This window comes from Citrus sinensis, chromosome 1 (genome assembly GCF_022201045.2).
Source record: "Citrus sinensis cultivar Valencia sweet orange chromosome 1, DVS_A1.0, whole genome shotgun sequence".
In the NCBI taxonomy this organism is placed as follows: Eukaryota; Viridiplantae; Streptophyta; class Magnoliopsida; order Sapindales; family Rutaceae; genus Citrus; species Citrus sinensis.
The window spans coordinates 23923335-23938960 of NC_068556.1; the positions used below are offsets into that span (position 1 = coordinate 23923335).

The 15626-nt window shown below is 33.5% G+C and overlaps 2 protein-coding genes, 1 long non-coding RNA gene and 1 other non-coding gene across 5 annotated transcripts; 2 read left to right on the plus strand and 2 right to left on the minus strand.

Moving 5' to 3' along the window:
* Window positions 1-3301: 3301 nt before the first annotated feature.
* On the minus strand, window positions 3302-3373 carry TRNAH-GUG (transfer RNA histidin (anticodon GUG)). The gene has a single exon. It is a non-coding gene; the product is annotated as a tRNA-His (tRNA).
* Window positions 3374-9051: 5678 nt separating this feature from the next.
* LOC107178372 (bZIP transcription factor 53-like) lies at window positions 9052-9453 on the plus strand. The gene has a single exon (XM_015533458.1). The coding sequence runs from the start codon at window positions 9052-9054 to the stop codon at window positions 9451-9453; it is 402 nt and encodes a 133-aa protein (XP_015388944.1).
* Window positions 9454-9697: 244 nt separating this feature from the next.
* Window positions 9698-12320, minus strand: LOC102622317 (probable bifunctional TENA-E protein). Of its 2 annotated transcripts, none has more exons than XM_006488789.4 (3): window positions 12099-12320; window positions 11326-11546; window positions 9698-10192 (listed from the first exon to the last, which is right to left on the minus strand). In XM_006488789.4, exons 1-3 carry the CDS (start codon window positions 12252-12254, stop codon window positions 9850-9852), a joined length of 720 nt encoding a protein of 239 aa, XP_006488852.1. In that variant the 5' UTR covers window positions 12255-12320; the 3' UTR covers window positions 9698-9849. The 2 variants fall into 2 exon arrangements, with proteins under 2 accessions (XP_006488852.1, XP_024958646.1); XM_025102878.1 differs by lacking the exon at window positions 12099-12320 and adding an exon at window positions 11950-12092.
* A 270-nt stretch (window positions 12321-12590) lies between these two features.
* On the plus strand, window positions 12591-14493 carry LOC102622110 (uncharacterized). Its single transcript, XR_371835.4, has 4 exons — window positions 12591-12875; window positions 12968-13062; window positions 13900-14000; window positions 14100-14493. It is a non-coding gene; the product is annotated as an uncharacterized LOC102622110 (long non-coding RNA).
* The last annotated feature ends 1133 nt before the right edge of the window (window positions 14494-15626 follow it).

Genomic DNA, 15626 nt, shown 5'->3' on the forward strand with positions numbered 1-15626 from the left:
ACACTTTCAATGTTGAAAGTAGGAGTTCGAGTCTCTATAAAAGTATTTTGAGAGTTAGTTTCAGTTCTCCTTCAATTATCAAATAATTGAGTGGAGACAGTTTCTCTCTCCACGAAATGTGAGTGAAGTGGACACCCCTCGAATATTATAGATGATTTAAAGAATTTCAGCAGCGCTTCAAATGAGTACATGCCAAGAGGAGGTCTCAGTTATATAATTTATTTGTAAATATTAATTGTAATATCTTATGTAATATCAGTAACAATCCTGTATAACAGCATTAAAAAAAATTTACAAAGACGCATTAAATATTTGTACCGTTAGTTTACAACCAGTCAAAGCAAACAAACCAATTTCCTTACTTGTCTTATGTGTCACAAAATTATATAAAATGAAGCTTCACTATTCATATAAGGATAAGGGCTCGTCATATTATGATTTAAGTGCTCATTTAATTTATATGTTTTAAAACAAATCTTAACACATCTTTGTAGTTAAATATGCTATATTTTTATCTTTATTTTTTTAACTTTTACAATAATACTCTTACAGCAATAAATTAATTTATTTATAAAATAATTAATTACCAAATTAATGAATAATTATTTATTAGCAAATTAACGATTGAATATTAGTATATTTTGTACCCTTGCAAACTTTGCTTATAATATTTATAAATAAATTAATATCAGTAAATTTAAAGAAATGTTCAATATCCTTACAATAATGTTACTAATAATTATTTTAAAAAAATGATTTTCTAAATTAACTCTAAAAGTAAAATAATAACATAAAAACTTACATTAAATTTTACTTTTAAGCCTAATTTAGTAAATCAAATTTTTTTATTAATATTTCGAGGAATATTACCCATCTCTCCGTCTGACTGGTGGCTTTCCCTCTCTCTCTCTTCCCCACTTCCCCCCGTCATGAATGCATCTCACCACCAGTTTTCTCTCTCTTGGCTGGCATGGGTCTCTTAATTTTAGCACCCTCATAATCCATACTGTTGCGCAGATTTCTGGTCAACTTAGAAAATTAATTTACGCGGGGGCGATATAACAAAAAGACACAGAGAATTAACATGGTTCGGCCTTTGGCCTACATTCACGGGAAGAAAAAGACAAATATTTTATTAAGATCGCACTTATAACTTGACTCCCTCTCTCTTTGCTATTTTTTTTCCTCTTTAAGATCAAAGCAGTCGTTAGTGTTATGGTCATGATCTCTATGATACCTACAATATTTGCTTCTGTCTCTTTGATTTGGTGCGGTCCTGATTTCTTTGGGCTTCCGCAACAAATCTAAGTCTCTTATCTGCATGAGCAGCTGTTCTCTTGGTACGCTAAGTGGCGTGTACCCAGAGTACCTGCTTTGTGGGACTCTTGGTGCCCTGCTGTCTCCTGGTCTATTTCTTTTGTCTCGACTTTCAACCTGCTCATCCTTCCTTTTTCGTTTTTCTCCAGCTCTCTGAGTGTCCAAGTCTGCTCCTCTCTTTGCATTGGTCGGCTCGTCAGCATTAGAGTATTTATGAGCTCTCGATAGCAACTCGGTGAAGGTCTTAGTGAAGAGAAAGTTCTTATGGCTCAATTGAAGTTGGAGCTTAGTACTGCAAAGGAAGAATTAACTCAGGCCCAGTCCCAAGTTCAAGAGCTATCCAACTCCTTTGACGAATTGAACCTCCAAATCCCAAGTATGAAGGCATCAGCCATTGAAGAGTTCAAGGCTTCTACGGACTTTGAGAATATCCTTGATGAAGAATTCCCCACAGACGGCGCCAAACTGTTGACGCAGATTTTTGGTCAACTTAGAAAATTAATTTACGCGGGGACGTAGAGTAAAGGCCGAACCACGTTAATTCTCTGTGTCTTTTCATTATATCGCCCCCGCGTAAATTAATTTTCTAAGTTGACTAGAAATCTGCGTCAACACATACAACCTATTTCCTTCATGTAATATCTGAAATATAAATGCAGTTTCTTCATATTGTGTATATTAGAGTAATAAATATATCTCTTAGCATTGTTATGTTACTTCAATTTATTTTTTATGCACATTCCAGTCGCTGCTACAATTTCTTTGAGAATTTCAACTAAATTTGTGGCTTTTGTTTTAAGAGAAACTGCAAATTGAGGCCTAAACAAAAAATTAAATCCTTATAGCAACTCTCTATAATTCTATATTTGCAATATCAAAATCTAATAATAAAATATATAATTTGTTTGTCCAATTTTAGGAGAAAGTACACAATGAAAACACTAATCTCGTTTCATTAAATATCACTATAAATCCTTAGATTAAGAAAAAGAAATTGCTTGAGGATGCATGGGAATTCCTAAGTATATATTTTCTTGAGTGGTTTTTGGATTATGTTTTAGTAGTCAAGCCGAGAGACTCCCGCTAGCTGAGAGAACCATGGCGAGAGAGAGAACGCAGAACACGTGTGTGAGCTCACCTCGTGTGTGTGTGTGTGTGTGTGATGCATACCGTAGCAATTTATACTTATATCAAAACACTGCATCTGGTGTTATGTGTGGGGTCAACTATAGTGCAAATATCAGTATTGTATTCAATATTCATCATAAGATGTTCAAAACATTTCAGGTTAGAACTATATACATAAATAGAAGTGCATTTTCTAGTATGTTCTTAAATATATGTCTTTTATTGAACAACTGACAAACAAGGAATATGTGTATCTTTATACCGAAGCATTTTCTATAACAAGCTGATCTCAATAATCACTTAGATTTCTCTTTTTTAAAATTCATACAAGTTTCGTTAACCTAAAATATGTATACTAAAATTAAAATTGTCTAAAGCTCAAAGTTTATATTTTGAACAATCCCAAGCTATGATTACTGGGATTCGAGCCTAGAACTCAAAGTTTATACTTAGAATAATCTCAAGTTCTTCCTCTTAAGATCTTGCCTAAAACTCAAGTTTTATCTTGAACAATCCCAAGTTGTGACTACTAGGATTCAAACCCAGAACTCAAAGTTTATAATTAAACAATCCTAACCTCTTCTCTCTTTTAAGATATTGCCAATAAGTTTATACTTAAATGATCTTGAACGCTCTTCCTCCTTTTAAGATCTTGCCTAAAAGAAATATACTTAAACAATTCCAAGCATTTCCCTCTTTATTTATATTTAAATAATATCAAGCACTTCCCTCTTTGAAGATCTTCTCTTAAAAAATATAAAAAAAAAGTTTATACAAAAACAATTCCAAGCATTTCACTCTTCCCTATTTTAAGATCTTGTCTAAAAAAAAAAAAAATTTCCCTAGACAACATAAATGTGGCTGCTGGGATTCGAGCCCAGGTCTCCACGGCCACAACGTGGAATTCTTACCACTAAACTACAGCCACTTTGATGGCATTATTATCCTCATTTATATATCTAATGTATGCACCACTAAGTGCCGTGTCATGTTCTAAATAAACCTAAAATAGAGAAAAATGAGTTCGTCTTTCAAAAATTTTTTAGAATATATTAAAGCTAATATAACCAACTAATATATGTACGACATGTGCATTTGATTTTTAGACTACCAATTGCATGCTGACTTTTCAAAATAAATGCATACATATTAGAATATCATTTACTTCTTATATAACTAATATAACATCTCAGAGGTATTCTAAAATTTCTTCATATTTTAATATAATACGAGGTGATTATAATTAATCTTCTTTGTTTCTTATTCGCAAACACCCACATTACTCGATGTGTTTTCTGAATTCTTAAATGAGCATAGTCTTTTCTTGAAAGAAGTTGCAATGAAACTGAAGCAGGATTGTGATCATTGTTCAAAGTCCAAAAAACACATTGAGAAGATATCCTTAGCAAATAAAATAAAAAGTGGATACATGTAAATTAAGCTGATCAGTAGTTGAAAGAAATTAACTTCAGGAAGACGGAAGAAGATCGATGCACTGCTCACGCAGCTCTTATATATACTAGACAAAATGTTAATGTTGGTGCAGTTGGGGGCCCGCGGCCTGCCCGCCGGAGAATAATAGGTAGCTGTGAGTGCAGGCAGACTGGCACTCGATAACGAGGTCTTTAATCTCCTGGAACTGGGACTGCTGCAATCCAGCCAGAATTTTTTGGGCCTATCGCCCGTATATATTCACCATCAGTTATGTAACACTATTAAAAAGGTAAAAAGACCAGACAAAAAGCATATAGATTTTGAAGTGCTTTGCGCGCGTGAATTCTACAGCACAGATTGAGATGAAAATCTTAGTCGAATTGAAATAAATCCAAATCTAGGAATAATTTCTCTCTGTCCTCAGTACGTAATACTAAACCGAAACGATATTCACATATTAAAATTATATGGACATACATGAGGCCCATTGTCGTCGTGGGAGGACCATAGTAACTGTCCGGCGTATTCTAAAACTTTCACGAGTGATTTCTAATAATTTTCAGGGAGCTCAAAATTCGGAGGGATTTGAATTGGAAAAGGATCACAATGAGCACCGCACACTTCTACTGCATGTGCATGTCCTTCTCGACGTACGTCATATTTTCTCCCTTTTTTTTTCCCTGCCAGTTTCAGGGACTGACGGCCATGGTTGGTTTTAGGTTTTAGCTTCAGAAAAATTCGTTTTGGGAGTTATGGGGAATCGAGCATTAGTTTTTATTTATACCGGATCTAAATAGCATTGTTATTATGCGGCGCGTGTCATTATCACTAGATTATTAAAAGTCTAAGGATAGTAAGAAGAGAATAGTAAAGAATTGATTAATTAAAACCCTAATGACAAATTGGTTTGAAGAAATGGGAGGAAAGGAGGAGGGGGATAGAAATAAGGAAGAAAAAATGAATTTGAGATTGATCTTCTTTTCTCTTATTTTCTCTCTCTCTCTCTCTCTCTCTCTTCCCTTTCCTTCCTTCTCTACTCTTCTCTTCTTTCTACCAAACATGGGCCAAATTGATGCATGACTCCAAGAAATTGAATTGATACGATTAGAGACAAAAATCTTAATAAGTTTATATTTGATATGGCTTATCTAATAACTAAAAATTATAATTTAATCTCATAACCTCTTTTCAAAATTTCTAGTATTGTTTAGTTATATATCAAGTAGAGCTTTAGACATTAAATAAGCTATTTTATCTCTATTAACCTCAATTAATTGTTTGACTTTTGGAAGTAAATGTTATAGAGCTTTTTTAAAGAGTTAAATTATGTAAATTATTCTTAATTTATTTCCCAACATAAATTTAAAAATCTTGCTATTAAAATAATTTCACAATTTTTAATAAAAATTCTTATTGACAATCAAACAACTCAAATATTTTTAGTATAAGATCTATTAGTAAAAATTTTACTTAAATAAAATTTACTTAAAAAGTTATATCAAATGAAACCCAAGTCCTTGGAAGTTACAGATGGATCGATCGAATGATAAGATAGCTCCACAAAAAAATGTATCAAACAAAATATATTGAAATTAAAATGCGGATGTTCAGATAGCATTTGTCAGTGGTTTGTTACAACTTACAAGCATAAGTAATAAGTGGTACAAAAGGAGAAAAAAAAAGTAAGTTGAAAAAAATTGTTTATAGCCATTTGATGTTCTGAACGAAGAACTAATACAAACGATGATGAGAGTAGCTGATAGGAAAAGAAAAAAGTTAGTAGGAAATTAAATAGGTCATTTGCCTCGTCGACCATTGTAGCATGTGCATGCTTTTTTATCGAATTATGCGTTCTTCCTTTGAATAATATGAGCTAGTTAATTTATCTCATTTACTTATTATCTGAAAACGTTTTAATTTTCTTTTTAGTTTTGCATGGGGCAAGCAGAAGCACCTACATTCTTCGACGTGGTATATATATTAATGATTCTTCTGTCATAAGCATAATCTTTTCTTCAGCAAAGGTTAAATGAAATTGAAGAGGGATTGTGTGCTCTGATCGTTGTTTAAGCTAAAAAATATATATTTTTGAGAAGTCATCTTCAATGGTGGGATGATAGATTCACCTTCAAACGCCAAAGATTCACTCTATCAAAATTAGAAATTAAAGGTAACTTTCACTTTTCAATAAAAATAAGACTACATCTCGTGGCTATCGTATTATCATTCTATAAATTTAGCTCCACTGCCAATTCATATGCCCGAAGTGATGCTATTATATACTGAAGATTTAGACTCTCGATAGCTTTTCAGACCTCGATAGACTTTACCTAAGCATGTCAGAGTATTGACATATAATTTTCAACCCTTGATGAAGACTCTAGACTATCTTACCATTACATGATCAATTTAAACTTTCTATACACCGAACTACACTGTTATCGAATGAACTGAGTTGAGGATGAAGATTAGACATCCGAAAAATCTTGGGATTTATTAGCATGTCATTACTCAAATTGTTAATTTCCAGAAGATAAGTTTTTTCAATACATTATCGGAAGAACTCAGGTACATGTTGGTAGCTTGCTAGATAAACCAAAAAGAGTCTCAAGTCAACATCCACACCAAATTATTCTTGGAGATGTTGAAATCTGAATGAACTGACTTTAATAAAACTATGCTCGCCACGTTAGCGTCACTAGTTTTTGGATAAGTAAGAATTTGTAGGATATGCATCAATTTGGATAGCGATTGGACCAAGTTATCGACTTTTCATCTTATTGACTATGTTTAGCACTAAATTAATTATTAATTAGCCATGCAAACACACAAAGGAAATTCAATACAAAGAGAATGACGTCACGTTTTTAAATTATAATCAACATCTATCACTAAATTTAAATAATGGGGTCTAAAAATTAGGGATGGCAATGGGGAGGAGAGGGGAGGGGACCAATCTCCCCGTACACATCCCCGATATTTTACGTATGTACCCGTCCCCTCCCCATCCCCGTCAAAATTATTTAAGAGAATCCTCATCCCCTCCCCGAATAATAACAGGAGATTCCCGAGGGTCCACGATCCCCGAATAACTAATACATTTTTTTTTTGTTTTTGATTTTGAGTTAATCATATTAAAATAAAAAACATTCAAATAAAAATAAAGTTCGAAATATATCTTACATTAATATCCATTACAAAAGTCACATACATTAAATTAGTAAGTAACGCAGCATGCAAGGGATACAAACTATCATGAACAAATTAATAGCCTAATACAAAATTGTTACAAATAAAATCAAATTTAGATTCAAAATTAACTTTTCAATGGTGGCGTGGGCACTTTATAAATGTGGACTATTCCCTTTACAATACAATAGTTAAGTCGAAGCAAATTAAGAGCAAATATTAGATTATATTATATATTAAAATTGTGATTTGCTGTGGGCAATTATAACATCTAAAAATAAATAAAAAATAGATTTAAGATAAATAAAAAATAGATTTAAGTTTAAAATATTTAATGAATATTAAAATTAAAACAAAAGTTTTGGGTTAGTAGAATCTGTCCGGTCTTTTTAATGTCCTAAATAAAAATTTAGGAATTTAATTAGTTAATTAGGCCTAAAAGTTTAATAATATAAATATTTTGATATTTTTTATTTTTACCAATACTTATAATTTTATAATTCAAATTTTATTATTTATTTACTAGTAATTTTAAAAAATTAAAATTAAATTAAAAATTAAAATGGGGAAATGGGTAGGGGATGGGGATTCCACCTCATCCCCGTCCCCTCCCCGAATAAGAAATTGGGTAAAAAAATTTCTCCGTCCCTTCCTCGAATAAGAAATTAGGTATGAAATTATCCACATACCCTCCCCGAATGAAAAAAATCTCCGAATGTACCTGTTCCCGTGGGGATTTTTGCCATCCCTACTAAAAATATATGAAGCATAACGTCAATAAATTATGAGATATACTCTCATTTATCAAGAGAGAAAAATGCCTTTAATTTTTTATTTGTGGACGTTGAACCACTTTTTATTTCCGGACATTGAACCCACCATTCGACTAAAGATAACTTTCGAGAATCGCACAACTTAAAAATAGTGGGCTGTTAAAAGCAAATAATCAAGAATGAGTTGTAAAAATTCAAAGATAATAAATCTCTCCAAATATACACCGTGGTAATAAATTTGTTTGATAATTATTTTCTTTTATCTATTTTGGTTTTTAAGGAAAGAAATGATTTGACGGTCTGGGTCTAACAATACGCACCTTTTATATTTCGTTATCTTAATGACATAGGAAAATCAACCTTAAAACAGCTGTAAAATTGATCCCAATATAGCGTGCGATCATAAATTTTTAAAGTCAATTTTGGAAAATTGATATCACAATGCTTATACAACAACTTTTTTAATTTTATAGCATTAAATGGTATCTCTCCTTATCCAGAAAGTAAATAAAATATTGACGTAATATCCAATGCAAAGCGTAGCATGTGATTTATGACTTTGCTCTGGCACAGTTGGCTGCTAATTGTACTTTAATTTAATTTATAAAAGATTTGATCAAACATGAAAGCAAATTGCAACACGTTTTCTCTTCGATCTGGAAGATACCTTACACCAAATAATTCGCAATTAAATCCACTTTTGTCAATTATAAATACCCCCTTCACGTCCCTTGAGACCCTCCACTTTCTTGTTTTCTTCACATTTTTCTCCTTCCTCCTCTTTCAAAATTAATTGGATCTTGTTCCTACTCTTTTGATCTTTCTCTGAGCAGTAGTTGGTATTCGCTTTGTAAAATTATTTATTGATCATGATTTTGGTCACCATCATGCTAATGACATGACCAATCTGTCATTCTTTTGCACGATTCTTTTATCTCATTCAGTATCAATAGTACTTCTATATTGGTTTTATGTTTTTCTTGATTCCTGTTTGATTTAAAAAAATCTCAAAGTTCTTTAATTATTGATTCAAACCCAAAGATTTAACAATTCTCTCCAATCAAATGTTTTAGAACTTAGGCGGAAAAAAGTGGATAGGTACAAACTGGACCAATCCAAATTTCCAATAATTCGGATTCCAGTATAGTAAAATTTAATTTAATCTTTGCTAATATAGATTTTTAGTTACATCCTGAAGAAAAAGAAAAAAATGTCGCTCTCATGCAAACGCTCGGAGTATGAAGCAAGATATGCAAACATGGATGAGAAGAAGAGGAAGAGGATGGCATCAAATCGAGAATCGGCCAAACGATCGAGGCTTAAGAGAGAACAAAGAGTGAAGGATTTGGTTAATGAGATTGCAACGATGAAGGAGCAAATATTTGAGCTCAATGGACAATATAATGATCTGTCACAAAGGACCCGTATACTTTTGCAAGAGAATCAGGCTCTGAAAGTTGGGAAGGCGAAATTGGCTGAGTACTTGGATAATTTGTGCTCAATTTGTATGAGATTTAGGCAAATGCAAAGTGGCTGCTTCTCAAATCAGCCATGGCAGCAAGCTTATAGCCAAATGCAACCCATTATAACTACTGGAATGTCCGAGTCTTAGCTACCTTCAGAGTAGGTTGAGTGATTCGTGTTCTTGTGTTCAAGTGAAATTTCTTCTTGGTCTTGATATGTAGTGGGTGGTCTCGTTTATTTATTGATCCTGTTTGTAGTAAAATGTGATTTGTCTCTTATCATGTCGTGTTAAGAAATGACTATGTCCCTAATCGTCTGTATAAAGTCCCGTTCGAAACTTTGTACCCGTTTGAAAACGTTGAAGCTGTGTAAAATTGAATCAACTAAAACTCTAAAAGAAAGTGCGCAGTTTTATTGACCCAAATCTTTGCCCAAATGCTCTGCTTACAAGACAGCGTACGTTACATGTAATGCTCAGCCGACAACGTTGAGTGTACGCCACAAACTTTACCTATTTCGTGTACAAGTTTTATGGAAAAAAGTTTCACGCAGTCCCACGGCTCATGTTCCAGAATTCAACTTCATGTTCCAGGACACGAATTAACTCTACTTCAGCTTTCTTTAACACATCGTCTCCAGCTTTCCCCACAATCAAATCATCAGAGGCCTTCTCCAGAAGCCGGTTGGCAATTTTTTTGAGAGAATGGCAGTATTGACCAAAACCATCATTGCCCCATCTTTGGCAAACCTCTTGCAATTCTGGTGGGGTATTGGTGTCGGGTTCTAGACAGTGTGCAAAACTCTCTTGATAGACGGCTTCAATGGCCCAGAAAACTGTGATGGCCACTGTATAGTCAACTTCTGGGCTCATTAAACTCTCCAGAAATCTGCAGATAGTGAAAAAGGATGACTTTTCTGGTGGTTATGGATCATTTCAAGTACCTCATCGTGATTCCCCTTTCATTAGAACCAAAAGTAATGTGCTGGTCTTAATCCTAGATTAAAACAATAATTTTATACCAGCAGCTTGAAACTATGCGTCACAAACTAAAAGCTTAATTGTAAATGTACAAAATACAAAAAGGCACAGCATTTTCATCATCATCATTATATGCCAGCGATCCAATGTTATGAACTAATATGATTTTCCACATCCTCGATAGTCATCAATAACATAGTTATGAGTTAATATATCTTTTTCTATAGATTCTAAAGGAAGATCTACTAATCCAATACAAACTACAAACTTTAGGACACTTTTAAGGAATGGAGAAACCCCTAATTCTATGATGAGAAGAATTACGATCATGGGCTTGATGAGAAGGTCTAGCTGAGGAATAGTTATTATCAACCAACAAGGCAACAAATTTGAATGGAATGTACGTCAATGTATCATTTTTTATTTCATTTACCAACAACAGTAGTTATTTTCTTTTTCCACTTCTTATTTCATCTTAATTTCAGACCTTATCAAAGTTTCTTATTTAATTTTATGTCAATCATCCATTTCGTAAGGTGAATCAGAAAATTTCAAGATAATAACCTATTTAACTGATAAAAGTAAATAAAAGACAGGGCTAGCACTGTTCAATATAAAGTATTCTGCTCTGATGATGGAGAAGCACATTATGTTCCATGACAAGAAGTTGATGGACACAGTATGTACAGAACATATACTTAAATCATTCTGAGATGATGCGACCATGACTATCAAATGTGAACTATACACCCAAAGGCAGGCATAACAAATTTAGAATCCTAGGTTCAGACAGTTATGTTTTAAAGAAGATTTTCTAAACAGCTTGTCCCACATCGAGTTAAATGAAAGAATAATTAAACAAGAACCATGAAATTTGACAATCACGCAGTTCAGTTTGGCAGTCGAATCAAGTTGGCAAACCATTTGAACATTAATCAAAATCACCCCATAAGTATCATGCTTCCAAAATTCAATGCAATCACCACAACTATCATAATAGCCAAGAATCAAACTCTAAGCTGAAGAAGATTCTGTAAGTACCTGCAGTAAACCTGATTAGCTTTCTGAGGAACAGTTTCAGAGAGTTCAACACCCCATTTAGATGCTTCTTTCTTGAACCAAGCAATCTCATCATGCAAACCAGCCATGCCACCCAATATCACTTCTGTATCGCCTTCACTATCATCTGATTCTTTCCATGCCTTTATGAGCACACTCGCTGCAAATGCGACAAACTCCCTAACAAATATGTAATCTTGTCCCTGCATAACCACAGAGAACCATGCTCACAGTGAATCAGAACACAGCACAACATATTTCAACTTAAAAAAATAAAAGGGGGTATTAGGCTAAAACAGCCAAATAGACAACCCGGTTCACAAGTCCAGCACCTTTTTAATATCCACACGCATAAAATAATCTAGTGAGGAACTACGCAGCACAATTCTAGTGAGCAACTAAACAAATGACATAATTCTGTAACACCTTTGAGAAAAGAAAATTGATGTTGTGGATTAACTATGAATCATTACGTGACAATGTTACTCACCATAATGTAAACAACATCAGTTGAAATACTTTAGTCATTTTTTCACGACATCCGGGACATGTTTAAATTCGAAAAAGCAAATCTTTGCACAAAAGATTACTAAAATATATACGTACCAAAGTGAATTGCATAATCAATAACAGATTCCACCAATATCGTAAGAAATTGAAATATGGGAGCTTAGTATGTTCATGATTGTCACTTTTCACAGAACAAATAAACAAATGAATTAGTAAGCAGTAGCAAATAGTATACGGTAAGAGACCAGCCATTTCTTGAAGGAGGAGTAATTGACAGTGCCATCGCGAATGGCAAGGATGAAGGGGTGTCTTGTAGCTCCAATGTAAATTAGACGGTGTTTCCTCAGCCACGTGTCAATCACTCCGCCCTTCCCCGCGTCTTCTTTCGCCTTCCCTTCCATTTAATTTTTATCTCTCTCTGCTCTCTCTGAGGCTGACCGAATTGAACTGAACTTCCAGAGCGAGATAAATATAGGTCTCGAGAGACATGTGTAGAAACCAGTGGGGCCGCCCCGCTAACACGCGGCGAAACAGCAAGTCGAAAAGCAGAAAGGCTTCTCAAAGCTTGTGGAATTTTTGACCAACTTGTAAGCTTTTATCGGCTGCCACGTTTAAAGTCAACGTGATGGCCGATGGGGCCTCTGCTGGGGTAATACCAAGTATATCCTTTTTCTTTTATTTTTTATTTTAATTCTAAAAAAATAAATTAGCAGGCATTTTTATAAGAATAATTTTTATGCAAATAATTTTTTATAAGAATAATAATAAACATTTAGGTGCGATCATATCAGTATTAATGGATTGGATTCTATTGTAACTCCGCAATTAAGCGTGCTTGGACGAGAGGAGTACTAAGATTAGATCAGTGACCTCTTGACCAGCTACTTTACGATGAGAATTTTGTTTTTTGGTGACAGTTGCAGGTACTTCTCTAAGAATGTTGATCTCTTTCTAAATTTGAAATGGGCTGGAAAGCTGCTGAGAAACTCATTAGCCACTGGAAAGTAGTCAGAGGAGATAATGTGAGAATGTGATTAACAGATTTATTAATTGTTACTTCCATTATCTTATCTGGACTTTCAAACAGCATGTATTTTAATTACTTTATTTACAGGTTATGATAATCAGGGGTAAGAATAAAGGCGAGACTGGTACTATATAGCGTGTCTTAGATCCCAAAACCGAGTCATTGTTGAGCGGAAAAATCTGGTAGGGAAAGTTTTTTACGAGTCTTGCTTTGTTGCAATTATACTTTCATGTTATAATTCTTTCTTAGTTTTTTGTTTGGAAGGGGAGGGAAAGTTTCCTGTCCATGTTTATGTACAAGGAAGCAGTTCTTAGGATAGTATTTATTTGACCGTGATAGAACCCTCATATAGTCATATTTGTTCTACCAATTTTAGTTAAAATGTTCATTGACTCTTTGTTTTTTACTTTTGTTATCAGACTCTGGATTGATAAGAGTTTATATCGGTTAGCACCTGTATATGAGTTTATGACATATCTGACACTGTCACACATGAATGATCATAGTAACTGAAGATTTTTGTTAAGTGTTTACTAAACTTATTATAGCATGTTTGACAAACTATATTCCCTGTTTTGATGTAATGCTTGCCTCCTTGATTCTAGTATTGGGTCTTGTTGTATTGAAATGTCTGATTCTGTGAAGAGATTAAACTAAGACCAATTGCTTGTTTGATGCAATGGCCTGTACACTTCAGAGCAAACTTGTGCTGATTCTTAGAAACTTTGCTGGCTTGAAGTTCTAATCTAAAACATAAACCAGCAAAGTGTATATTTAATGACTCAAAAGCAAGAAGACTAAAGAAGAATGCTATGTGCTGCCATCTTCTATTCAGTATGAATCTCTTAATCTTTATGGAGTTTCCTTTGATAATTTAGAATTTCGAGTGCATGCTTGTTCATTGTCTGTTTATGTGCTTGCATTTAAGTGTGTGTTTTGTCCTGCCTTCAAAAATCTAAATGAATAATTTTTATCATGTCTTGTAATTCACGATTCCGTTGTTGTGGATGTGTATGCAGGTGAAAAAGCATATTAGGGGAGGAGAAGGTCGTGAAGGTAGAATCTTTACAGTTGAAGCCCCAAATTCCAATTCATGCTTCAAATGTTCAAGGTTGTTCAGGTGAAAAAGCATAGTTATATTTTTTTAATCTAATTTAATTTCTGGTGTTAGCATCTTATGACCTTTAAAAGAAATGATAATTGATGTTTATCTATGCAGGAAGCCTTGTAAGGTTGGTATTAAATATGTAGAATAAGGAACTAAAAAGTTAATTCCTCGTCAAGGATAATACCAAGATGTCTCTAGTAGTCAAAAACCTTTTCGTGGGTTCACTTATAATATATAATAAGAGAACATCACAAATTGTAATTTATCCATCCTCGTCGAGGATAACACCAAGATGTCTCTAGTAGTCAAAAACCTGTTATAATATATAACAAGAGAAAATTACAAATTGTAATTTATCCATAGCAGATATTTGAGTTTCATAGATGGTGCCTTTCTAGGTCCACAACTTGAATGGGTATTTTGTTCAACACATAGCCGGTAAACTTTTTCATACCGATGTACATAACTTCCAGTTGATGAATCTGGAATTTCAGGTTCGAGATTATTTATAATCATAAATAGTAATCGTGTGAATGAATAGTAATCATGTTTGTGAATAGTATCCATATGCGAGTTTGAAACTTTTGGTTTCAAACTTTTGTTTTATGGGTTATAACATTTTTGTTAATCCTCATATCCATATACGTTTTGGTCAGCGGCTTAGGCTTAACTCAGTATTGACTTACTTTGAAATCAGAATTTTCTGAGGCAGTTGCCGATGCGCCCGAAGTCTAATCGGGATGATTTTGCGGTAAAATGCTTAGCTCGTCAAGATATTCACTATAATATAATATAGTGTTATTTCAAAACGTGCTTGTGATGATAACATGTTATAAATTTATATATCTCTATAAAACAAGATATAAAATAGATTAATTAGTTAATGAAATGAATTAATAAAACAAATAAAGAAACATACGAAGATAGAGATAAGAGAATTTAGCAGAGAGAAGTAGAGCCTGGGCTTCTTCTTGTTCACTTCATCTTCATCCCTTTGCTAATACAATACATCCCATATAATGGCGTTAGTGAACCAATCGTACTGTATCAAGCATGCTCTTATTAGAAATATTTAATATAGATATTACTGTTATACATAACATAATTAGGTAGTTAGTATAGTAGGAATTGTAGGTAACTGTTGGTTATTCACACCATATTTCATGACACAAAATTAATTTTTAATTTTTTAAAATCATTGTCTATATTTTCATCATTTCAGCTACAATAACAAACATTCGGCCCTTATTGAACCAAGAGCAAGATCATGGTCCAAAGATAAAACAACGTGGTTAACCTATCTGGCCCAAATGAAAAATTAAAAACGAAGGTTCAAAGAGAAAACTCTTGGAAAGCCCGTACTCGAAACGCTTCCTACCCGGTAACACTCAAGCCACCCTAACTCCGCAGGCACAGGGCTTTTCACTGTCTCGTGTAATCTCTCTCATTTTTGTGCATGACATCTGGACCGTTTGCTCACCAATCATATAATTGTACTAGAAAATAGAATCGCATTTCACGCGGCTTTGAAAACAAAATTTAATATTATCTTTTTTTTTATTTTACACTTAATGAAACTGATAAAAAATATGAATTGACTTTTTTTTAAGATGAGGCAGCCTTATAAAAAATAAAAAA

Coding starts and splice junctions, on each gene's coding strand:
- LOC102622317 (XM_006488789.4), bottom strand. CDS start 12,254: ATGGAAGGGAAGGCGAAAGAAGACGCGGGGAAGGGCGGAGTGATTGAC. Junction 11,547..12,098: donor CCTCCTTCAAGAAATGGCTG/GTCTCTTACCGT, acceptor GTGGTTATGCAG/GGACAAGATTACATATTTGT. Junction 10,193..11,325: donor GCTAATCAGGTTTACTGCAG/GTACTTACAGAA, acceptor CACTATCTGCAG/ATTTCTGGAGAGTTTAATGA.
- LOC107178372 (XM_015533458.1), top strand. CDS start 9,052: ATGTCGCTCTCATGCAAACGCTCGGAGTATGAAGCAAGATATGCAAAC.